Below are 27,191 nucleotides of genomic sequence, written 5' to 3'. Positions count from 1 at the left end.
TTCTTTGCTCCTTTTGATTCGATTTGCTCCATGAAAAGCTATTTTTAGTCTATAATAATATTATACTATAATAATATTAAACTATAATAATTCTCAAGTATCGTTCAATACGCATGCGGCGGCAAATCCTCGCTTTTTTTTTCAAATGCCCCTAACTCGCGTACTATGACGGAACTCTTAAAAAAACTATTGAGAACTCTAGAACTCTTTATTTTCTTCCAAATTGTGCACCTGGAACTACCCTTCCGCACAAAAGGGGTGCGGCCTGAAATTGGCACCCCAAAATTTGTTTTAAAAAAAAACGGCATTTAAACTGCAGAACTCTTTCTGCACCCCGGCGAGAACTATAGAACTCTTCAAAAAGAGCTCAGAACTCTAAAAATTTGGAAGGGTGCTATCATTAAGGGTGCCAAGTTCAGGGCGGTTCTAATTGTTTATATCTTCGCCGTACATGCCGGTCAATTTTGTCCGGTTCTATCTCAGGAACCACTCATCGCAATTAAACGTTTTTTCTTTTAAAAGAAGCGTCCTGCTGCGTTCTTTTCAATGCCCTTTTCATGCTTTAATTTAATTTAAGATTTTCCGAGATATTCTATTTGTTTATATGCCAAAAAATTGTTTATAATTTTAAAATATTCCTGCCGCTTAAATAGTCCAATTTCGATTCTGTAAAGTATATTAGATAGGTATAATCCCTTTTTTTACAAAAATCTTAGTTATTCTTATGCATCATAATTATTGCGGTTATTATAGCGACCGTAAATTTTTAATTAACAATTTAATTGTTGCTAAACTGTTCATTTAATTTCTATCGGCTTCTGGAAATATAGTCTGTCTATACCAAAAGAGCTTTTATATTACCAAGTTATTTAATTATTGATAAATAATTACTAACCTAAAATTTTGTTGGAGAAACCCGAATTTTCCGAGGAAAATGTTCGCCGAAGTAAATCGGGAAAAACATGTCTCAATGCAGAATTTAATTACGGTGAATTTTTATTTGGGTGTTTTTGGTGTAAAGTTAAAATCTTTGGAGTTATAGAGCCAAAATTGGAAAAACACGATTTTCGGGCGCCATTTTGTTTATAAAAAAAGTAGCACAGTATCTGCGGACTTTGCGTACCAATATTATTAATATATGTATAGAATCATAAGATTCGATTCCAGCAATAAAATTGCTGGTAAATAACTTTTCCCAAAAATGGCCTATTCTCCAGTAATCTGCCCAGAATAATTTCTTCATAGAATGTTTCAACAATTTCATCTTCGTAATCGCTGGTGGGAGCGTATATCTGGATTATTTTCAGAATGTATCTCTTATTTAGTCTTAGATTTATATACATAACTCCTGCGGAAATGCAGTCAGCGCTCTGTATCTTTTTCTATATTTTTTTGTGTACTAATAAACCTGTTCCTCCAGTTGTCGATTCTGTTTCCCCTTTATAATAATAGTAATAGAATAGTAGTCAACAATTTGGTGTAATCCCTGTTTTTAATTATTAGCAGAAACAGCTGAAATTAAAGAAGAGTTTGTTGAAGGTGGCTCAAAATATTTAGAAAGTCAGTTATATACATCCTTTGATATGGGACTGGGAGACTTGAAAAATGAACCAGATGAGTATAACTCAGGTGAGATAAATAATAAAAAATGTGGTATGAACTTATTTTTATCGCTTTATGTGTTAGGTGAGTTTGGACATGTTGTACGAGTATGCATTTAATATATTATAGGTAATCTAACATTTTGTGTACGTATTTTGGCCATAGACTTATACAGTGAGGACGTGTAGGTTGGAATAAATTCATTTTCTTGAGAATGAGCGGTTTTGGAGAGAAATCCCGAAACTCATCGATTTTTATTTCTAAATTATGATTTTTGGCATATATATCATACTATAGTTTGTTTTTTAACCAAGAGGAGTGATTCAAATTAACCGCGCCGTAATGCTTGTTTCTAATTGGTCCAACCGCAGGCAAGTTTACTCCACTCTTATTAATTTTTGACAGTCATGACATTTACGAAATTTTGGCACTTCTGTCATTTTATGGGTTAATTAAGTATATGGGCGATTTTTTGTGTTTTCTGCATTATTCCTTTAATTTTTAGATTTTTAGTCTACTTTTATATAAAAACAGTTGTTTTTAGAACTCTTTAGCGATGTGTTAGTGTAATATAATATGTATAGCTTATCATCGAAAGCTGATATGATCAACGAAAAAAGATGAATTTGGTGACTTTTCTAGTAACTATCTTGGGTGTGAATCTGTCTTTTTAGTTTACTCCTCTTGGTTAAAAAATCAACATTAGTAACGCCATCCATCTGGACATGATGGCGTAATTGATGATTTTTTTTAAATGAGAGTCGGGGTCCGGGTCGTGTAATAGCTCATTTGGAAAATTATTTAATTCTCTATTCTGTAACATAAACGTTAACATAATTATTTATACAGGGTGTCCAAAAACTTTTCCATTGAATTAATTGAGAAAAAAAGAAGAATGTATGTAATTCATTTAATTCGAAATATATTTTAGTGCTGTCAGAAAACAGAAGTAAATGTTTATTTGATAAATAAATATTGTTTTTTCGCTTAAATTCAATGTTAAAGCTGCCACTCACCTGTCTTTTAGCAGTTTGAACATTGAATTTAAAGGGGAGGGGGGTATGGTTTGAAATCAGTTATTTGAAATTTTTTTCGAAGCTATGGTAAAATTATTTTATTTTTAGATTAAATAAACATATTAAGTACAATTCAAAGAATATTCAAAAAAAAATTCAATCGAAAATATTGAAAATTAAGCCATTGGTGACAAAATTTTGACAGGCGCCTCAAAAAAAAATGGATTTTGCGGTAGACATCAGAACTTGTCACTGGATCATACGAAACAAAAAAAAATCAAAAATATTTAATTAGCTTATGAGTTTCACTAGGTAACAAGTCAAATTTTTTTATTTTTAATGATTTTTGAATTTTTGGTATCACTCAGAAGTCAAAAATACGAAATTTTTGGTAAAAATTTTGTGAAAATCAACAGATTTATTATTGTGGAACAAAAAATAAGCACAAAACGAAAAATATTTCGACGTTTTTACCTCATGAAATGTTTATAGAAAATCTATGCAAAATTTCAGATAGGTAAAGTAGTTTTTCAGTTACAATGTCCACCGCATTTGAAAAAGCAGGTTTGAGAAAAATGCGTTTAGGTGTTTTGACCACTGCATCTTCATCTTCTTATTTGTCTGCCAAATCGTAAAGTGATGCACAGTGGAATATGTTTTTTGAATCGCGGAGTAGTCTACAAAAGAGAAGGCGAACAGTTGTTTAACGTTTCTCATGCTGCCGCCGCAAAGCGAGTCGAAGGTAGGGATATTCAACACGCTGTATCTCTATTTACCATTACCATTTACATTACCAATGGCTGCTATCACTATTACAGATTGTTTGACTTTCGTACTTTTTCGACACCAGAAGTTTTTGCATCACTCTATTTCATCACAAAATATTACTCAGTTAAGCAGATATTCCGTTACTTTCTATAACTAACATATAACACATATTTACAGTTAAGTCTGCGAATCTTTACCCGTGCCTCATCATTTAAAGCATACGAAATAAGTCGATGATAAGTCGGAAATTGAAATTTACTAAACGCAACAGCAAGTCACTTCCTGTCACTTGCTGATGCGTTTAGTAAATTTTACTTTCCGACTTATACTCGACTTACTTCGTATGCTTTAAATGATGACGCACGGGTAAAGATTTGCGGACTGAACTGTATATAGTTGAATTTCATGATATCTACATTTTGAGTTTCCATGTTTAAATCGGTTATAATAACAAAAGAGTAAAACGCTGTGCATTGGGCCACAATGAGACAGAATTTTTGTAGGCAGTCAGACATAGAACACTACATTTCAAGTAAGTAAGAGCAGCGAGGAATTTGAAATTACTGCTTCTAGTTACAGTTAAGAGAAGTTTTCAGACACTGATAATGACCAGCAAGAAAGAGTTGATCCTTCAAAATTTAAGCCCCTTGAATGTTAAGTTTGAGGCTAAAGACATAAAAGATGTTTATTACAGAGGTAAAGAAATCTCAACAAAGGACATAGATAAATGGTGATGTAGAAGTAAGTTTTTTAAGGAGAAGTTGAAAAAAATCCAGGTGTCTCATTGTGACCCATGCTTGGGCCACAATGAGAAACTTTCAATTATTTTTAAAAAAACTTTATGAAACTGATCGAAATCAATCACAGATCACCAATTTCAATGTAAAACATAGAGAAAACGTCAACGTTTCTAGAATACTAAATTTTAGATAACCTGTCTACTGAAAAAAAAAAAATTAAAAAACAAAAGTGAATTTTGTCTTATTGTGGCCCACCCTAACCTACCTTTTATAAAGGATTTTACTTAAATTTTTTGTGATATTTGGTATACAGCCAGCTACAGGAAAACCTTTTTCCTTGTGGGTTTGTTAATATTTTTTTGCATTGGTTGTTTTAATTTTAAATTACACAACATAAACTAACTAGTACTAAGCGTAAACTTCAATTCATTGAGTGAGTCGATTTTTTTGCTCGCAAGTATATATTGGATTAATAGGGCAGTCAATGAGGGTATGTGGCTCCGAATTCCATCCTACTATATCGATTTCCGTGATATTTTCACAGTACGTAGGGACTAGCCCAAGAAACAAAGTCTACCCTATGCCGATGTGTGCTTTTGTCTTGGGGGCGGTTCCCCCTTCTCGGGGGTGGAAAATTTTTTGCTTAAATAACTACGTAAGTTGCTAGAGAACCTAATACTAAGCAAAAACTGTTATATAATTTTTTTTTCGAAAACTCGATACTTTTTGAGTTATTCCTGGTTGAAAATTGGCTATTTTCATTGAAACATAACACCGTTTCAAACGGTTTTTTGCGAATACCTTAAAAACTATGCATCTAACTAAAAAAACCGTATAAAACATTTTTGTAGCTTAAAAAATAACAAAGAGATTCTTTCCTTTCTGAATCTTCTAGTTATAACACAAAAAGAGATATGCTAAGTGAAAAACCTTGTTTTCTTGGTGCATGCTCAAATCAGTGTATTTAACTTGAAATAACAGAGAAACGGTCGATTTTAGGTGTATCATGCTACCAATAACTTTTGTTGTGCTTGAAAGAACCTTTAAAATAAGCAATATTAAATGTCGATTACATTCAAACTATGCGAGATAAACTGTAAAAAATTTTATGACTAACGTATTTTAAGAAAAAAAATGAGAAGTATATTTAACCCCGCATCCACAAGAATTTAAATGCATCGTTTTCCTTCTACAATACATTTTACTATAGTGTTCTTTTTATGTTTAAAAAGTTGGGCGGGTTTAAAATAAATGGTTTTTGAAAAAATAAGATCAAATTATTGAGCGCATTTTTAAATTTTCTTAAAAATCTTCCTATTTCTCCATGTAACTCTAAAATGATAAGAGATGCCAAAAAAAAAAAGATGCCATACAAAAATGTAGGTTTTTTCTAGATAAACATTTTGATTTTATTTTTTATAACAGTACCTCTTATCATTTTCATGTTACATGGAGAAAAAGGAAGATTTTTCAGAAAATTTAAATATGCGCTCTATAATTTGATCTTATTTTTTCAAAAACCATTCATTTTAAACCCGCTCAACTTTTTGAACGTAAAAATAACACTAGTAAAATGTATTGTAGAAGAAAAACGATGCATTTAAATTCTTGTGGATGAGGAATTAAATATAGTTCTCAATTTTTTTCTTAAAATTCGTTAGTCATCAATTTTTTGCAGCATATCTCGCTTAGTTTGAATGTAATCGACATTTAATATTGCTTATTTGAAAGGACTTTTCAAGCACAATAATAGGTGTTGGTAGCATTATACACCTAAAATCGACCGTTTCTCTGTTATTTCAAGTTGAATACACTGATTTGAGCATGCACCAAAAAAACAAACTCTTTTTACCTACCATATCTCTTTTTGTGTTATAACTAGAAGATTGAAAAAGGAACGAATCTCTTTGTTTTTTATGAGCTACAAAAATGTTTTATACATATAATTTTTTTAGTTAGATGTATTGTTTTTAAGGTATTCGCAAAAAATCGTTTGAAAAGTTGTTGTTATATTTCAATGAAAATGGCCAATTTTCAACCACGAATAACTCAAAAAGTATTGAGTTTTCGAAAAAAAATTATAACAGTTTTTGCTTAGAATTAGGTTCTCTAGCAACTTCCTAGTAGTTTAACCAAAAAATTTTCCACCCCCGAGAAGGGGTGGGAACCGTCCCCAAGAGAAAAGCACACATCGGCATAGGGTAGACTTTGAATAAGGAGATATTTTCAGGCTATTCCTAAAATTTCATTAAAATCCATGCAGTAGGATAGAATTCGGAGGTAATAACCTGTTCTTGCTCTCATTGACTGCCCTATAAATATTGTGTTAAATGTTTTCTTAGAGTTAAAAATATAATATTTCGTTTTTATTTTAGGCTTTTTTGAAGAAGACTACACATCAGAAACTATGACAACAATATCGGTACGTTCGTGTAATAAAGATCGACGTTTAGGCAGACCTGTTGAAGAAAAAATAACATGTAAAATTTGTTTTAAGCAACTTGCCCATAGAAAGTCCTTAAACAAACACATGATAGTTCACACAGGAGAAAAGCCTCATAAGTGCGAAATTTGCGTTAAACAGTTTGCCAAAGCAAGTAATTTAAAAACACATTTGAGATTACACACAGGAGAAAAACCTTTTAAGTGCGAAATTTGTTCGAAGCAGTTTACTACAGCATCTAGTTTGAAAATACATATCAGGACACACACTGGAGAAAAACCTTACAAGTGCAAAATTTGTTTTAAACAGTTTAGTATAGGGCACCATTTGAAAGATCATCAAAAAACGCACACTGGTGAAAAACCTTACCAGTGTGAAACTTGTTTTAAATGGTTTACTGCATTAAGTTCTTTGAAAACACATTTGACGATGCACACTGGAGACCAATCTTACAAGTGTGAAATTTGTTTTAAGCGTTGGGAAAGAAAAAGCGAATTAATTAATCATATGCAAATTCACATTCCATCACATTCACGTCACACAGAACAAAATCCTTCTTCTTCATCTTAACTGGCTTTACGGCAGGACAGCGCGGTCACACATTTCTAGGTCCCAGAATATTTAATAAACTACCAGTGGAGCTAAAAACCGTGAATTCATTTGGATTGTTTAAAAAGAAACTAAAAGAATATATTTCAAGCGCAGGCATACATATGGTATATGTTAATAGATATTAAAAATAATTAAAAACAAAAATTAATTATCCATATTATAATAATAAATATATTCTTATTTTAGTAATATACGTAGTATTTTTCCCTTCCTTTGCGATGATTGCGGGAACTGAACCGTTAGGCGTTAGGCATCGCCACATCAATTAGTGTTGTTTGTCTTGTTAATTTATTAACTAGTACGGCATCTGGTCTATTATGTACCACTGTTGTAGTTGTTATTTTCAAACATACTTTCAGGGACGTATTGATAATATGTCGTCATTTGTCGTCTTTGACGATATATTTCAGGTAATTTTAGTTAGTATAACCAGATCCTGGATGGCCAGTAATGAACTTTCTGTTTTAGGGAATATCTTTCCTGATGTCAACCAATAGTTCGACGCTGTATTGTCGACATAGTCTTGGCTGACTTCATTGGGATGCCGCCCGTGTAGAGGTTTACCCATCCAAGTGCGCATTTTTTCTTCCTTGGTAAGGTGGTTTACGCGCATTTCTGGTCCTCTCAGTTTGATCGGTGTTTTGTCATCGACTGCGCAAATAGCGCGATATAGAGTAGATGTCTCAGCCTGCATCTGAAAATAAGTTCTTAAATTAGCAATCTGTTTATTTAATTACTCACCTATAGTCCGTCCGCTATAACTTTTCCCATGCGGTACGATTCATTTTCAATCAAATTAAGTCAAAACAGAAAGTGAAACGTACGCCGATGGGTGTAGTGTACAGTATACAAAATGTATATACACATCGACGTTCGTTTCAATTTATGTTTTGACTTAATTTGATTGAAAATGAATCGTACCGCATGGGAAAAGTTATAGCGGACGCACTATACAGTGATGAGCGCGCTATTAACCGGCAAAATAGCATAAAAGATGGAAAACTTATTAAGTTTTGAGATAAAAAGAAATAACACTAGTCGAGCTGGGGAATTTAGCGATATTAACCTTTAATTTACATTATATTAATTGTTTCCCACCTTTAGACGCATCGGACGAGTTTGGTAAATACCACTGTCACAGTGACAGTTTCCGTTGACATACTCCTATGATACATGTAAAGCTGGGAAACAATCAATATAATGTAAATAAAAAGGTTAAAATCGTTAAATTTCCCAGCTCGACTAGTTTCATTTCATTTTATCTCACAACTTAATACGTTTTCCATCTTTTATGCTATTTTGCCGGTTAATAGCACGCTCATCACTGTATATCCATAAGTCCTCGTCCTCCTAAATTCCGCGGTAATGTCGTTCTTTCTACTGCACTACGAGGATGGTGTGAATAAACAGTATTCATACTGTTATACCCTCTATCTTCTACGATCTTTTGCTTCTATTTCCCATTGCTGTACCCCATTCATGAATAAATCGGCTTCAACATCTTCCTTCCATCTTTAAGTATCAGTAAGGTAGGTTAACATAAGTATCCCTCTTCGCGGTAGTTCTTTCATATTTTTTTCCAGTGATTAGGTCGTGTCATGGAACTTTTTAGGGTCTAGCTCTGTTTTTATAATGCACCGTACCTCATTTGGTGTAATATGTTGTATTTGATCATCTGGTGGTATTTGTGCATCAAGAAACGCTATGATTTCGTCATCTGTATCTTCTCTTGTTGAGAGAGGTTTGAAAACTGTTTCAAGATGTGTAGCGAAAATTTCTGCTTTCTCTTTATTTGTTTTTGTCCAACTCCATCAGGATTCCTTATAGATGGAATATGTTCTTTGGGTTGCTTTAATTTTTTAGTTGCTTTCCATAAGCTGTAGTTTGTATCGTCTGTTGACGTTAGGTTTTCGACATAGTTTTGGAAGCTCTCATTTTTAATGCTTGATAGGTAGTCTTTTAAACAGTTGGCTGCCCTGTTATAGTTGGTTTTATCTGCAGGGTGTCTTAGTTTTTGCCAGATTATTCTTAAGTGGAGTTTTTCTTTAATCTTCTCTCTTATACTAGGTCAGTGACTTATTTTGAGTTCTGACCAATGGTGGAGTTGATTCCCACGAGGCATATTGTATTATTTCTGTAAATTGTTGTACTTGGTTTTCCAATTCTTGGTGTGTTTTTAAGGATATATTGAGGTTTACTTCATTTTTTAATACTTCTCTAAATATATTCCACTTGGTAGCTTGATTATGGAGAATCAGTGGTTTTGGTTTTTCTTGGATATTTGTATAAATCATACCTATTACTGGTGTATGATCTAGGGCAATATCATAATAATTAAGTTCGATGGTTAGATTTATTGAGAAATTTGTATGCAGTTTGCCAGAACAAGTAATTTAAAAACACATTTTAGATTACACACAGGAGAAAAACCTTACAAGTGCGAAATTTGTTCGAAGCAGTTTACTACAGCATCTAGTTTGAAAATACATATCAGGACACACACTGGAAAAAAACCTTACAAGTGAAAAAGTACCCTGCACAAACCTTATGGAAATTAGGCCCCAGTGGATTTCGTTCATACTTTGGGAAAATGCTCTTTGAAGCATCCTCATAAAAAGTTCTCATGGACACAACTCAATCGTATGAAGGATTTTCAAGATGTAGAGGCACAAACTCGGAAAACTATAAGATTTACTGGGTATTCTTCCAGTTCCCTGAGTTACTGGTTATCTGGCAACATGTAGAAGTTTGGATCAAGGAAAAGTACAGTAGTCTAGGATTTTTTCCTGGCTATCCAATGGCGACCTTTACCTTGACTTTGACCTTCAACGGACGTCATCTTCTACAGTTTCGAGGGTTTTCGGCATTAAATTGATATAAACAGATTACTCATGGGTTTTTGGGATCGCTAAACACGAATATGCCATCAGAACTGACCTCCGGAGGACGTGGTGGCCAGGACCACTGCCAGGGGCGTCATGTTCTAGAGTTTCGATGATTTTCGGCATTTAATTGGTTTTTTGAGGTTTGATGGTTTTTTGAGGTCGCTAAACACGAAATGCCACCAGAACCACCTCCCGGAGCACCTGGTTTTCAAGGTCAATGAAAGGGGCTCCTGGAGTTTCGAGGGTCTTTGGTACTACATTAATGCAAACGGATTAGTTATAGGTTTTTGGGGTTGCTGAACACGAATACGTGATCAGCACAGACACAGGAGCACCTGGTGCCTAAGACAGGTTATTTCTTTCCTCCGAAACTCCAGAAGATAACCTGTCTTAGGCACCAGTTACTCCTGTGTCTGTGCCGATCACGTATTCGTGTTCAGCAACCCCAAAAACATATAACTAATCCGTTTGCATTAATGTAGTACCAAAGACCCTCGAAACTTCAGGAGCCCCTTTCATTGACCTTGAAAACCAGGTGCTCCGGGAGTCGGTTCTGGTGGCATATTCGTGTTTAGCGACCTCAAAAAAACCAATTAAATGCCAAAAATCATCAAAACTCTAGACTCTAGAACATGACGCCCCTGACAGTGGCCCTGGCCACCACGTCCTCCGGAGGTCAGTTCTGATGGCATATTCGTGTTTAGCGATCCCAAAAACCCATGAGTAATCTGTTTATATCAATTTAATGCCGAAAACCCTCGAAACTGTGGAAGATGACGTCCGTTGAAGGTCAAAGTCAAAGTAAAGGTCGCCATTGGATAGCCAGGAAAAAATCCTAGACTACTAGTACTTTTCCTTGATCCAAACTTCTACATGTTGCCAGATAACCATTAACTCAGGGAATTGGAATACCCAGTAAATCTTATAATTTTCCGAGTTTGTGCGTCTATATCTTGAAAATCCTTCATACGATTGAGTTGTGTCCATGAGAACTTTTTATCAGGATGCTTCAAAGAGTATTTTCCCAAAGTATGAACGAAATCCACTGGGACCTAATTTCCGTAAGGTTTGTGCGGGGTACTTTGTTTTAAACAGTTTAGTATTAGACAAGGCGAAAACGGCGGGTTCGAAGGGAAAAATATTCCCATGAAATTTTTTTGCATAATCACATTCGTGAGACATCCCAGAATAAGGTTTAAGAAGTCGCCCACGTGAAAAGTGAGCCAATTTTTTTTCAACAATTTTTTTTAATCAAATTGCAAGAATCAATATTTTTGGCCCGAACAATTTTTTCTTTAATTTTTTGGACCATTCTGGACAAAATGGTCTCTTATAATTTTTCTCTAAAGTTGATCGTTTTCGACTTATAAGCAATTTAAAATTGAAAAAAACGAAAAATGGCGATTTTTAAGGCTCGGTAAACTATTATATTCTCGGTTGAGGGCTATGATAACTCGGTTAAAAGCTATTATTATGAAGTCAATATATGACTAAATTAAAGTTTAAAGCCCACCCTACAAGATCCTGAAGAAATTTTTGTCATTATTTTATTACTAAGCTGTTATTTTAAGTAATAATAATACTTGCCATGCACGTGTGCGGGGCTGTAAATGCTGAGTGCGAGAGAGAAGCCATTCCAGCAGTCCAATTGTGCATCTTACTCGCACTCACATTTACAGCAGCGTCAATACGATGTAACCACTCATTGTTATTAATTAAAAATAACAGCTTAGTAGTAAATTAATGACACAGATTTCTTCAGGATCATGTAACGGCGACTTTAAACTTTGATTTAGTCACTTTCTGACTTTCAAAATAATAATTTTTGACCGAGTTGTTAAGTCTTAAAAATGGCCATTTTCGCGTTTTTCAAATTTTAACTTGCTTATAACTCGAAAAAGATCAACTTTAGAGAAAAATTATAAGAGACCTTTTTTGCCCAGAATGGTCCAAAAAACCTAAAAAAAATTAGTCCGGGCCAAAAATATTGATTTTTGCAATTTGATTAAAAAAATTGTTAAAAAAAATTGGCCCACTTTTCTCGTGGGCGACTTCCTGAACCTTATTCTGGGATGTCTCACGAATGTGATTATGCAAAAATATCTCATGGGAATATTTTTCCCGACGAACCCGCCGTTTCCGCCTGGTCTATATAGCAAACCATTTGAAAGATCATCAAAAAACGCACACTGGTGAAAAACCTTACCAGTGTGAGACTTATTTTAAATGGTTTACTGCATTAAGTTCTTTGAAAACACATTTGACGATGCACACTGGAGACAAATCTTACAAGTGTGAAATTTGTTTTAAGTGATGGGAAAGAAAAAGCGAATTAATTAATGTTGTTCTGAAGCTATTTAATTAATTAATCATATGCAAATTCACATCCCATCACATTCACGTCACACAGAACAAAATCCTTCTTCATCTTAACTGGCTTTACGGCAGGACATGCAGCGCTGTCACACATTTCTAGTGGAAACTAAAAACCTTGAATTCATTTGGATTGTTTAAAAAGAAACTAAAATAATATATTTCAAGCTCAGGTATACACATGGTATATGTTAATAGATATTAAAAATAATTAAAAACAAAAATTAATTATCATCATCATCATTTGGCTCTACAACTCTATGTGAGTCTTGGCCGCGTTTACTATTTCCCTCCATTGTTGTCGGTCCTGGACAGCTATTTCCCATTGCTGTACTCCCATTTTGCGTAGATCGCTGGCTACTGCGTCCTTCCATCTCTTTCTTGGGCGACCAACTGACCTTTTTCCATCGGGCCTTTCCCAGAATGTGGCGTTTAGAAGTCTTTCGTCACTTGATCTTAGTACGTGACCCGCCCATCGTATTCTGTTTGATTTAATGTAGCGTACTGTTTTCATCTCCGTATATTGTCTGGAGTTCATCATTGTGTCTTCTTCTCCATTCTCCTGTTGTCTCTTCTCTGCAAGGCCCATAGATAGTCCGCAGTATATTTCTTTCAAGTACCAGTAATTTTGTTGTTTCCCGCTGATTCAGAGTCCAGGTTTCGCTTCCATACGTTATTGTGGGACGAATTATTGTCTTATATACTCTTATTTTTGCTGGTCTTGAGAGTATTTTTGATTTAAGTAGGGTCCTTAACGAGTAATATGCCCTGTTTCCTGCAATAATCCTGGCTGCCACGTCCTTTTCATAGTTATTTTCAGATGTTATGATCGCTCCCAAGTACTTAAATTCTTTGAAGACTTCAAAATTGTATTCATTAATTGTTACGTTTTGTCTAACCCTTGGTCTTGGGTTCTTCGTAACCACCATGTACTTGGTCTTGTCCTCGTTGACCTTAAGACCAACTTCCTTGGCTCCGTTCTCGAATAGGGTGAAAACTTCTTTTGCATCTCTGGTGGATTGTGCAATTGTGTCCACGTCATCCGCAAAGGCTAATAGTATTTTTGATCCTTGGGCGGCAAATCCGTTTGTCAGTTGTGGCTGAGCTTTCCTTACTGCATGTTCCAGTGCGAAGTTAAACAGCAGGGGGGCGAGAGGATCTCCGTGTCTAAGTCCGGTGTCAATGAGGAATTCCTCCGACGTGTTGCTGCCAACTCTGATTCGTGCGGAAGCGTTCTCCGTGCTCACCTTTGCTAATCGTACAAAGCATTGTCTCCCACAATGCTTCTCTGCTAACAGAATCGTAAGCTTGTTTGAAGTCCACGAAGATTTGGTGTACATCGCGGTTGAATTCCCAGTTTTTTTCCAACACCTGGCGTAGGACGAAGATCTGGTCTATAGTCTACATTCCCGGTCTGAATCCGCTTTGGTAGTCGCCTATTATTTCCTCTGCGTATGGAGTTAATCTTCTAAACAGTATTATGGATATAATCTTGTATGTTGTATTAATTAACGATATTCCTCTATAGTTCCGACATATGTGTTTGTCTCCCTTCTTGTGAATAGGTATTATATGGCTTTCATGCCAGTGTTTCGGTATTTCTTCTCTTTCCCAGACTTCTCTTATAAGATGATATATCTCAAGATGTAGTTTGTCTCCCCCTTTTTTTAGTAGTTCCGCCTGTATGCCGTCTGGGCCTGGGGCTTTATGGTTTTTTAGGGACGAAATTGCGGACTTTACTTCAGCTAGTGTGGGCCCTGGTATTTCAGGTTCGGCTAACTGGTACTGTCTTTGTTGCCCTGTGGTTGTGGGGTTTTCTGTATTTAAGAGTTGCTCAAAATACTTTCTCCATTGGCGGCTTATCTCTTCGTCGTCAGTGAGCAATTGTCCTGCATCGTCTTTTATAAATCTTGGGCTGTTGATCGTGTTGCCCGTCATTGTTTTTATGTCCCTATAAAACTGTCTAGACTGACCGGTTCTATGTTCCTCCTCGAGTTGCTGTATTCGTGATTCTAGGTACTGTTTCTTTTTTCTTCTCGAAAAGTCTTCTCGTTTGAGTCCTTACTCTGTTGTAGTCTTCCCTGTTCTCTTCTGTAGGTCGCGTTAGTAGCTCCAGCCTCTTGATTGCTTTCTGCTGTAAGCTTTGTTCGCACTCCTGGTCAAACCACTGGTTTTTCTTCTTGTTATTCTTTTGTTTCCTTATCGTTTCCGCTGCGGCGCTTTCTATGGCGTTTGTTATATTTTGCAATTTCTGGTCTATGATCAATTCTGTTGTTGATGTCTCTTCTTCTTCCATTGTCTGCAATTTATTTTGGATCAGTGACTGATATTGGCGTTCATTATCAGGTAGATCGAGCCTTGAAATGTCCCATCTGTTTCCTTGTTGGCGTTGCTTTGGATGTCTCGTGTTTAGCCTTGTTCTCATTTTTATTCTGACCAGGAAGTGGTCAGAGTCACTTTCTGCTCCCCTTAAACTGTGTGCGCCGATGATATTGCTAGAGTGTCTTCCGTCGATGAGCACGTGGTCTATCTGGTTTCGTGTGATTCCGTCATTTGACACCCAGGTTACTTTATGTATATTTTTCCTTTGGAACTGTGTAGTTTTCACTACCATATTGTTGGCTACCGCGAACTCTACCAATCTTGATCCGTTATCATTGGTGTTATCGTGTAAGCTATGTGTACCGATCACCGCTCTAAGATGGTCCTCTTTACCTAGTTTGGCATTGAAGTCTCCCAGTATGATTTTGACGTCGTGTCTGGGTGCCATTCTGTACTGTTGTTCTAGAATTTCATAAAATTCCTCCTTGTCGTCTTCATTTGCTTCTTCAGTTGGTGCGTGGGTTGAGAAGAGGGTTAGGTTAAACCATTTTCCTTTAAGCCTTAGAGAACACATGCGCTTGCTGATTGGTTTGAAATCAATTATGGCAGACTTGAGTTTTCCGTTAACTACAAACCCACATCCAAATTCGTGCCTTTCCTCTTCTGACCAGGGAATTTTCCATTTGCAGGCTTCCCGATCCTGTCCATCTCATTTCCTGGATCGCTGTTACGTCCATCTTATATTTTTGAAGCTGTTTTATGGCATGTGTTGCAATTCCGGGCCTGAACCAGCTTAGCACGTTCCATGTGCCTAAAAGAATGTCCTTATTTCGTAGCTTGGGTCTAATCCGTGTTTCATGTCTATTCCGGGGCAATAGTATTCGATTCGTAGCGTCTTTCTTTTTCCTTGTATGGGTTGCTGGTCCATAGCAAAACCACCTTTTCGGAGGACCATTTCTCCCTTCCTCGTCAGCCCTGACCCTGCCTTCCACTGGGGTTGGTTACCCAATCTCCAGCAGAGTTGCTCAGGTTCTCCGGGGTTCACCCGTGCAGCCTAAGCCACACTTCGTGGAGGTGAGGATAGGAATTGAGTGGGAGAGGCTAGAGATGCTAACTGGAAACAGCATCATGTATTGCGCTTCACTACCCCATTTGAACCCCTAAAAAAATTAATTATCCTTAGTATAATAATATATTCTTATTTTAGTAATATACGTAGTATTTTTTCCCTTCCTTTGTGATGATTGCGGGAACTGAACCGTTAGGCGTTAGGCATCGTCACATCAATTAGTGTTGTTTGTCTTGTTAATTTATTAACTAGTACGACATCTGGTCTATTATGTGTCACTGTTTGATCTTGTCCGTTTGTAGTTGTTATTTTCAAACATACCTTCAGGGACGTATTGATAATCAGGGACGATATATTTCAGGTAATTTTTAGTTGGTATAACCAGATTCTGAATGGCCAGTAATGAACTTTCTGTTTCAGGGAATATCTTTCCTGATGTCAACCAATAGTTCGACGCTGTATTGTCGACATAGTCTTGGCTGACCTCATTGGGATGCCGCCCGTGCAGAGGTCTACCCATCCAAGTGCGCATTTTTTCGTCCTTAGTAAGGTGGTTTACGCGCATTTCTGGTTCCCTCAGTTTGATCGGTGTTTTGTCATCGACTGCGCAAAGCGCGATATAGAGTAGATGTCTCAGCCTGCATCTGAAAATAAGTTCTTAAATTGGCAATCTGTTTATTTAATTACTCACCAGTCCGTCCGCTATAACTTTTCCCAAGCGGTACGATTCATTTTCAATAAAATTAAGTCAAAACAGAAAGTGAAACGTACGCCGATGTGTGTAGTATTATCGATAGAAAGCGGTCACAGAAAACGGGCACTCTAAAAATGGGTCATTTTTGATGTCGCGCATCTCCTAAACCTGTTGTCCGATTTAAGTAATTTTTTGAATATGTTACAGCCTTATTCTTTGTCACTATCACTGTAGTAATATTTTTGCTAAACAGGTAAATTTTCATTGTATACCGGGGGTACGAATCAAACTGTGTTTTTTTCTCAAAGTTCGCAACATCCTGTGGAATATCCTAGCATTTATAAAATACTAAAATTAAAACCCAACTCTAGCCTCTGGTTTTCTTAACATTCTGTTTTTTGATTCATTCAAAAGTTAGGTACTCTAACAACTAGCCATGTTCTTTTTCAGTACAGGGTTTTTCTAAACAAGTGCGACAAACTTTAAGGGGTAATTCTGCATTAAAATATAGTGACAGTTTGCTTTATAATCGTATGTCCGCAAATGCTTCGTTTCCGAAATACGGGATGTTGCATTTTGTCTTAAAAACTGACGATTTATTTATTTCTATAAAACCGGTTGAGATATGCAAATGAAATTTGGTGAATTTTAAGACGTAGTTATTGCACATTTTTGACATACAATTAAGAATTTTATATTCATCATTGGCGTGCATACAATAGTGAATATAAAATTCTTAATTGTAAGTAAAAAAATTCGCAATATCTACCTCTTAAAATCTACCAAATTTCATTTGCATATCTTAACGGGTTTTAGGGCAATAAAATAAATCCGTCAGTTTGTAATAAAAAATTCAACATCCCGTATCTCGTAAACGAAGCATTTGCAAACATAAGTTTATAAAGCAAACGGTCATTATTTTTTCATGAAGAATTGCCCCTATAAGTTTGTCGTACTTATTTACAAACAACCTACATATACTGATGAAGAACATGACTAGTTGTTAAATTACATAACTTTTGTATTATCCAACATAAGCGAACGAATCAAAAAACAGAATGTTAAGAAAACCTGAGGCTATAGTTGGGTTTTAATTTCAGTATTTTTTAAATGCTAGAACATTTCTCAAGGTGTTGCGAACTTTGAGAAAAAAACACAGTTTGATTCGTACATTTGGTATACAATGAAAATTTACCTGTTTAGCAAAAATATTATTACATGTATATAGCGCTTTTCATTCACAGTCATTTGTTTCGAGCTTCTGTCGTGTCACATAATATTAATATATCTACGTCATACGTTATTGGCATATACCAATTATACAAACCAAAGACGTATGACGTAGATATATTAATATTATGTGACACATGACAGAAGCTCGAAACAAATGACAATCGATGAAAAGCCCTATTGACAAAGAATAAGGCTATAACATATACAAAAAATCACTTAAATCGGACAACAGCTTTAGGAGATACGCGACATCAAAAATGATTCATTTTTTAGGGTGCCCGTTTTCTATGACGCGCAGTGCAGTATACAGTATACAAAATGTATATTCACATCGACGTTCGTTTCAATTTATGTTTTGACTTAATTTGATTGAAAATGAATCGTACCGCATGGGAAAAGTTATAGCGGACGCACTATATATCCATTAAGTCCTCGTCCTCCTAAATTCCGCGGTAATGTCGTTCTTTCTACTGCACTACGGTGTGAATAAACAGTATTCATACTGTTATACCCTCTATCTTCTACGATCTTTTGCTTCCATTTCCCATTGCTGTACCCCATTCATGAATAAATCGGCTTCAACATCTTCCTTCCATCTTTAAGTATCAGTAAGGTAGGTTAACATAAGTATCCCTCTTCGCGGTAGTTCTTTCATATTTTTCCAGTGATTAGGTCGTGTCATGGACCTTTTTTAGGGTCTAGCTCTGTTTTTATAATGTAATACTGTAATTTTTTTTGATAATGAGTAATGTTTGTAATTTTTATAATGAGTACCTCATTTGGTGTAATATGTTGTATTTGATCATCTGATGGTATTTGTGCATCAAGAAACGCTATGATTTCGTCATCTGTATATTCTCTTGTTGAGAGAGGTTTGAAAACTGTTTCAAGATGTGTAGCGAAAATTTCTGCTTTCTCTTTATTTGTTTTTGCCCAACTCCATCAGGATTCCTTATAGATGGAATATGTTCTTTGGGTTGCTTTAATTTTTTAGTTGCTTTCCATAAGCTGTAGTTTGTCTCATTTTTAATGCTTGATAGATAGATAGTCTTTTAAACAGTTGGCTGCCCTGTTATAGTTGGTTTTATCTGCAGGGTGTCTTAGTTTTTGCCAGATTATTCTTAAGTGGAGTTTTTCTTTAATCTTCTCTCTTATACTAGGTCAGTGACTTATTTTGAGTTCTGACCAATGGTGGAGTTGATTCCCACGAGGCATACTGTATTATTTCTGTAAATTGTTGTACTGGGTTTTCCAATTCTTGGTGTGTTTCCAGTTGGTAGCTTGATTATGGAGAATCAGTGGTTTTGGTTTTTCTTGGATATTTGTATGAATCATAGCTATTACTGGTGTATGATCTGACGCAATATCATAATAATTAATTAATAATAATTAATAAATTTTGTATTAAACAGTTTGCCAGAACAAGTAATTTAAAAACACATTTTAGATTACACACAGGAGAAAAACCTTATAAGTGCGAAATTTGTTCGAAGCAGTTTACTACAGCATCTAGTTTGAAAATACATATCAGGACACACACTGGAGAAAAACCTTACAAGTGCCAAAGTACCCTGCACAAACTTTATGGAAATTAGGTCCTAGTGGATTTCGTTCATACTTTGGGAAAATACTCTTTGAAGCATCCTGATAAAAAGTTTTCATGGGCATAACTCAATCGTATGAAAGATTTTCAAGATGTAGAGGCACAAACTCGGAAAACTATAAGATTTACTGGGTGTTCCAATTCCCTGAGTTACTGGTTATCTGGCAACATGTAGAAGTTTGGATCAAGGAAAAGTACAGTAGTCTAGGATTTTTTCCTGGCTATCCAATGGCGACCTTTACTTTGACTTTGACCTTTAACGGACGTCATCTTCTACAGTTTCGAGGGTTTTCGGCATTAAATTGATATAAACAGATTACTCATGGGTTTTTGGGATCGCTAAACACGAATATGCCATCAGAACTGACCTCCGGAGGACGTGGTAGCCAGGGCCACTGCCAGGGGTGTCATGTTCTAGAGTCTAGAGTTTCGATGATTTTCGGCATTTAATTGGTTTTTTGAGGTTTGATGGTTTTTTGAGGTCGCTAAACACGAAATGCCACCAGAACCACCTCCCGGAGCACCTGGTTTTCAAGGTCAATGAAAGGGACTCCTGAAGTTTCGAGGGTCTTTGGTACTACATTAATGCAAACGGGTTAGTTATATGTTTTTGGGGTTGCTGAACACGAATACGTGATCAGCACAGACACAGGAGTAACTGGTGCCTAAGACAGGTTATCTTCTGGAGTTTCGGAGGAATCAAATAACCTATCTTAGGCACCAGGTGCTCCTGTGTATGTGCTGATCACGTATTCGTGTTCAGCAACCCCAAAAACCTATAACTAATCCGTTTGCATTAATGTAGTACCAAAGAGCCTCGAAACTCCAGGAGCCATTTTCATTGACCTTGGAAACCAGAATTTCGCACTTCCATGCGAAACGCACTGTACTCAACGTGAAAATATCCGCCTTCGCGCAGCTCCATGGTCAGGAGTATTTGCACTATCTCTTGCATATTCGTTTAGCGACCTCAAAAAACCCTCCAGTAATTCATTTGCATCAATTAGATACTGAAAACCATTGAAACTCTAGAATATGACGCCCCTTGCAGAGGCCCTGGCCACCACGTCCTCCGGAGGTCAATTCTGATGGAATATTCGTGTTTATCGATCCCAAAAACCCATGAGTAATCTGTTTATGTCAATTTAATGCCTGTTTATATCAATTGGATAGCCAGGAAAACATCCTAGACTACTAGTACTTTTCCTTGATCCAAACTTCTACATGTTGCCAGATAACCAGTAATTTAGTTAATTGGAATACCCAGTAAATCTTATAATTTTCCGAGTTTGTGCCTCTATATCTTGAAAATCCTTCATGCGATTGAGTTGTGTCCATAAGAACTTTTTATCAGGATGCTTCAAAGAGTATTTTCCCAAAGTATGAACGAAATCCACTGGGACCTGATTTCCGTAACGTTTGTGCGGGGTACTTTGTTTTAAACAGTTTAGTATAGCACACCATTTGAAATATCATCAAAAAACGCACACTGCTGAAAAACCTTACCAGTGTGAAACTTGTTTTAAGTGGTTTACTGCATTAAGTTCTTTGAAAACACATTTGACGATGCACACTGGAGATAAATCTTACAAGTGTGAAATTTGTTTTAAGCGATGGGAAAGAAAAAGTGAATTAATTAAACATATGCAAATCCACATCCCATCACATTCACGTCACACAGAACAAAATCCTTCTTCATCTTAACTGGTTTTACGGTAGGACAGCGCTGTCAGCTCGGCTGCCCCAAGTAGAAACACTGTATATCCATTTTTTTAAAATCACTTTTATTGCATTTTTGGATTTAGGGTGTTGTTATCTACCATTTACGAAGGAAGAAAAAATAAAAAATTAGTAGAACCACAATTTGACATTGCTACGAAACACATTATATCACATTTCATCTTCACTTCACCAATTTAAAACACATTATACCCATATCCCCAAGTATAAACACTGTAAATATACAGTATTTTTATTTGGTTTTTGGGATTTACAGTGATTTACTGTGGGAATCACATGATTTACATTTTACATTCTCCAAGACCATTGATATTTCCAAGGCAATTTTTAGTTGTTTGTTAGTTATTGATGGTTATTGTGATAAGTGCAGTAGAAATTTGTCGTGTAAGGTGATACAGTAGCGATCAACAGGTAGCAAAAACGCGTTCCAAGATTGCGGCTGTAATTTTGAATATTTTTTCGAGATATTTGGCACACGTATTCGTAATATAATAAAGAATGGCGGTACAGAGCCCAATTACTCTGTAATTAAATACAATATTAAAAAAACGAGCCTGTACCGCCATTAAAAAGAACAAAAAAATACACTTTCTTCAAATAAACTTTTTTATCCGATGCCTAGATTTTGTGTCATTTTGGAACTACTAATGAAATAAAAAATTTTAGTAGTTCCAAAATGACACAAAATCTAGGCATCGGATAAAAAAGTTTATTTGAAGAAAGTGTATTTTTTTGTTCTTCTTAATGGCGGTACAGGCTCCTTTTTTCAATATTTTATTTAGTTATAGAGTAATTTCCACATAATAACATATTTCTGAAATTGGGCTCTGTACCGCCATTCTTTATTATATTGCGAATACGTGTGCCAAATATCTCGAAAAAATATTCAAAATTACAGCCGCAATCTTGGAACGCGTTTTCGCTACCTGTTGATCGCTACTGTTTCCTCTTAATTATTTAAAATATATTTTTAAAATTAAACTGGGTGTTACCTATTAATTATCAAATATGAATAAAAATCGAATAATATTTTGACCTGCTGAATTCGAATTTATAACTTTCTTTTGCGCCGGAAGTGACGAGAATTTATTATAAACAATTTAATTGTTTAAGTTATTATAATTCGTAAATTAACAAATATAAATAGTCTTTACAAAATGAATTTTGTTCTTAAAAAAATCTACAAAATAATGTTTGGTAAACCTTGACCAATAATTAGAAACACAGATGCTGCAAAAACATTGCAAAATTACAGAATTTAGTCGATTTTTCACTTGTAAGTCGACTGCATTTTGGGTAAGATAACTTTGCAATAGCCCAAATTAATAAAAAAAACTACAAGCTGTAAAACTAAACCTTAATATAAATATTATATATACAAAGTTATAACATTAAACGAAAATTTTTTATTAAAAACTGCATAATATAATTTGTTTATATGGAGAATTTAATATAATTTGTATAAATATGTACCTATACAGAAATAATAGAGAAACTTATTTCTTTGATGCCTGAAAACGGATGATCGTTTTGGCGTAATTGGTCAGTCTCAGAGACACTAGTGGACAAGCTTTTCCATAACCGTGGATGACAGCAATTACATGACCCAGACACGGACCATTAAATTGTTGCAATTTGTTATAATATTTGTTAAAGGAACTTAAATAAAGTATCATTTGTGGTACTTACATTTGTTTTTAAAAAGTGGGAAATTTTATATTATATTTTCAGGTTTCCCAAATAAAAACACTGTATGTGTTCAAAACCTAGCCAGGAAATAAAATTCAGACATAAAAATATTTACTGAAAAACAGGAGTATTTTTTACTAATGTACAAGAATTCATCTGTACTCAGTAGATATATCTTAAAAACACCCTGTAATTATCTACGATAATTACTTTCAGTTATTTATGTCATCATAACAATATTACAACCTTCATTCGATTATATAAATATTGTTATCCTAGATCACGATTCACTAATAATTGCAGAGTCAATTATAAACACTTTTCATGGTCGATGCTGAATAGGCATTTCTAAATAGATAAACAGCAAAACTATAGCAAGGGAATTCATATTATTATATCAGACATTAGTCATTCTATTTTGGGGATCAGACGTAATATTTCCACATTAAAGATAGTGTCTCTTTCTTCACGAGACGTTCTTAGGGTGCGGTGCTACCAGCTTATGCTCATGTGTGTGTAAATAAAACAACTCAACAAGTAAAAGCGTATCAATTATTCCACCCCTCGGATAAGGGATAACCACCCTCACCGAGAGCAGATAGCCTTAGTGCCCAGGGCTGTCATATGGCGATCCAGAACCAGGGAAGAACTCAGGACTGGTGAACAGGACAGGTATGAAGAAACACGTCAATGTTCAGGCACCTAGACCACCTTAGACAACAGTGTGGTATGTAAAATGGATGGAGACATCAGGCCGACGCGGAGCTGAAAAGGGAATAGTATGGAGATGGAACATCGTGGGACAATGGAAAATGGACAATGCTATGGAACGTGCAGCGAGGACTTGTGATACGAACAAAGACGTGTAAAAGTGGTAAGTCCATATTAGCTATTTTTATGGTATTTCCTGATTAATATAAAGTATAAAGTATAAACATTATGTGCTACCTTAATTACATTAATATATGTTTCAAGTTTACCTATTTTTACTTAATTATTCTATTCTATTACCAATATTTATCAATATACAAAGATTTTTTTACCCTCATATTAAGTTATTATAGGACGCAATGATACAATTTTATATGATTTTTTACATATTTATCAACGTATACTTTATCCTTGCTGACTTTTATTCATTTATTATTTGACTACTGATTTTTAGTACATTTTTGCAATTTTTATGATTTTAATATTTGCTATCGTAAATATACCTATCAAAATAAATATACGATATAACAAATATACGCTATATGCATAATACATTTAAATTATTATTCTAACTACTTATTTACAAGGGTTAATATAACGTTATTTATTTTTGAATTTTTTATTACCACTGCAATTTTTACATATTTTTACCATATATTGACGTATTATTTTATCTCCATATTTTTTTACTATATATCTATATACTACATATCTATATACACCGTAAGACTATCGAATTTATATTTTCGCTAAGAAGTGCAGAAGCTGGAAAAAAGAAAAAAATTATGTATAAATGAGTAGCAACAAAGTTACTTGGGAAGATTTTGTCAAAATAGTTGAGGAAATTGCACAAGAAATAGACAGGCAAAGCAGAAGAGTCTTAAAGAAAAAAGTTCCGAAATCTAAGGACATAAAGGAAGAAGTAACGACACAGCTAATTAAAGCTTATAACAAGTTCACACAATTGACTAGGAAAAACTGGGAAGCACTTTCGGACAAACAAAGGGAATCGTGCAACAAATATTTTGGAAAAATCAGAGACAAAGTTATACGATCATTTCAAGCAGTAAATGTGAGAACAGTGGTTCCAAGTTCAATACATCAACCAATCGACAAGGAAGTTGAAGAGGAACAAAGCGATGAGGAAATAGAAGAAGGAAAAAGCGACGAGGAAGGAGAAGAAGAAATAATTAACGACGGAATAAAAGAGGAAAAAGGTGACATAAAACAAGATATAACAATATTAAACATGGCTTTGACAATCAATGAATTTTTGAATATCGCAAGCAAGATATTGCCCAACGAGTTCGATGGAAGCGCAGGGAAATTACAACCATTTTTAGACGCATTAGAACTACTTGGAAAATTGGCAGAAGGTCATGAAGACACAGCTGTAACGCTAATAAAAACGCGACTCACCAATAAGGCTAGGAACCTAATAACCACAGAAGATACGATTCCACGGATAGCTGAAGCACTAAAGAAAGAATTAAAAGGTGATAATCCGAAGAATTTAATAGCCAAATTAGCCAAAAAAAAGGCAAGGGCATAGAGATGCAGCAGTGTACGCATCTGAAGTGGAAGAGTTAGCAGAACAATTAAAAGTAGCATACATAGCGGAAGGAATGCCACTTGACTTAGCCAAGAAATATACGACGGAAGCAGTAGTAACAACAATGAAACGAAACGCTAATGCAGAGAAAGCTAAGCTAATACTGGAAGCAGGTAACTTTACATCACCGCAGGAAGTAGTATCTAAATTTTTGTCGATCGATACGACTGAAGAAAATGCACAAGGAAGAGTCTTAAATTATAGGACAAACTACGAGAATAGGAGAGGACAGCAGCAATACAGAAGAGGATACCATAACAAATATGACAGAGGAAGAAGAAATAACTTCGGACAACGGAACGAAGGAGAAGCAACGGACAATCAACGAAATTATTCGAACAGAGGATACAGACAATTTAACAATCAAACATACAGAGGAAACCAGAGAGGCGGACGTAACAGGAACGTAAGGTTACTAGAAATAGAGGACAGTCAAGAAGAGCAAGAAAACCAGCAGTTGGGGTTTTGAATGAACAAGAAGTTGGAAGCACACAGGCAGAAATAAAATATAACATTTACAACTTCGACCTAAACCTAACGAACTTTGTACGAATGAAAACAGGAATTCTTGAAAACACAAGCACTTTTATCATAGACACAGGAGCTGACATTTCAATACTAAAATGTTCACAAGATTTTATGAAGGAACAGGTGAAACCAAACACAAAGGCGAAAATAAAAGGAGTCACTAAAGGAGAGTTGCAAACAATGGGAGAAGTTGAGACAACACTCGAAGTAAAAGGAACTCGATTCGAACACATCTTTCAATTGGTAGAACCTAACTTTCCAATTCCAACAGACGGAATCATTGGGAGAGACTTTATTTCTAACTTTCAATGTATACTAGATTACGCAAACCTTAAAATGCACATTAAAGAGGACAACGATTGTTACATTAGTACGAAAATTCTGGATAATATAGACAATGACACCATAATAATACCGCCTAGATGTGAAATTTACAGAATCGTAAAAATTTTTCAAACGTTAAAGAAAGACAGGATAGTGGAACAGCAAGAAATACAACCAGGAATATTCATAGCAAGAGCAATTATTTCAAGTAATAATCCTTACATTAAAATTTTGAACACAACGTACGAAACAGTAAATGTAGACGCAAGCACAATCAGGACGTTGGATATTAAACTATTCAATATATATAGGCTAGTCAACGACAGCAAGGACAGAAAAAAAGAATTACGAGAATCACTGAAATTAGACATACCAGAATACATACGAGACAACTTAGTATCGTTATGCGAGGAATATTCAGACATATTCGCCCTAAGGCATGATATGTTAACCTGTAACAATTTCTACGAACAAAAACTAAGAGTTAAAGACCAAACTCCGGTATATATCAAGAATTATAGGACACCTCATGCGCAAACAGAGGAATTAAATCGACAAGTACAAAACCTAAGAGACCAAGGAATCATAGAACCATCTACATCCGAGTACAACAGCCCAGTAGTACTGGTACCGAAAAAAGCTATAGATGGAGGAAAAGCATGGAGATTATGCATAGATTTTAGACAACTGAACAAGAAGATAGTTACAGACAAATTTCCATTACCAAGAATAGATTCGATATTAGATCAACTAGGAAGAGCAAAATGGTTTTCAGTTATAGACTTAATGTCAGGCTTTCACCAGATACCATTAGAAAAATCATCGAGAAAATACACATCGTTCAGCACAGAAAATGGAGCATTTCAATTTACCAGATTACCTTTTGGATTAAATGTAAGCCCAAATAGCTTTTCAAGAATGATGTCAATAGCATTTTCAGGATTAACACCAGACAAAGCATTTCTTTACATGGACGATATCGTAGTAATTGGAATATCCGAAAAACATCACTTAGACAACCTGAAAAAGACATTCGAGACATGTCGAAAATTCAATTTGAAACTTAACCCAGGAAAATGTCAATTCTTTAGAAGGGAAGTAACATATTTAGGACATAATCTTTCTCAAGAGGGAGTATCACCAGACAAAGCGAAGTATGCAGTAATTGAACAATATCCGACACCTCAGACAGCGGAAGAAACAAAGAGATTTGTAGCATTTTGCAAC

The 27,191-nt window shown here is 35.3% G+C and overlaps 1 protein-coding gene across 8 annotated transcripts in view; it reads left to right on the top strand.

Moving 5' to 3' along the window:
- The window catches only part of LOC126882230 (zinc finger protein 664-like), a 111,220-nt gene that overhangs the window by 23,034 nt on the left and 60,995 nt on the right, over positions 1-27,191 (top strand). For 4 of the 8 annotated variants that reach the window (XM_050647048.1, XM_050647047.1, XM_050647046.1 and 1 more), the window contains exons 4-5: positions 1,504-1,629; positions 6,502-7,372. In XM_050647048.1, the coding sequence (XP_050503005.1) occupies positions 1,504-1,629; positions 6,502-7,139 (764 nt within the window). In that variant the 3' untranslated portion in view covers positions 7,140-7,372. Of the gene's footprint in view, positions 1-1,503; positions 1,630-6,501; positions 7,373-27,191 lie in introns of those variants that run through there. The other 4 variants (XM_050647050.1, XM_050647045.1, XM_050647051.1 and 1 more) reach the window with 4 other exon arrangements.

Source organism: Diabrotica virgifera, chromosome 3 (genome assembly GCF_917563875.1).
Source record: "Diabrotica virgifera virgifera chromosome 3, PGI_DIABVI_V3a".
NCBI lineage: Eukaryota > Metazoa > Arthropoda > Insecta > Coleoptera > Chrysomelidae > Diabrotica > Diabrotica virgifera.
This window is presented reverse-complemented; position numbering and strand designations above follow the sequence as displayed.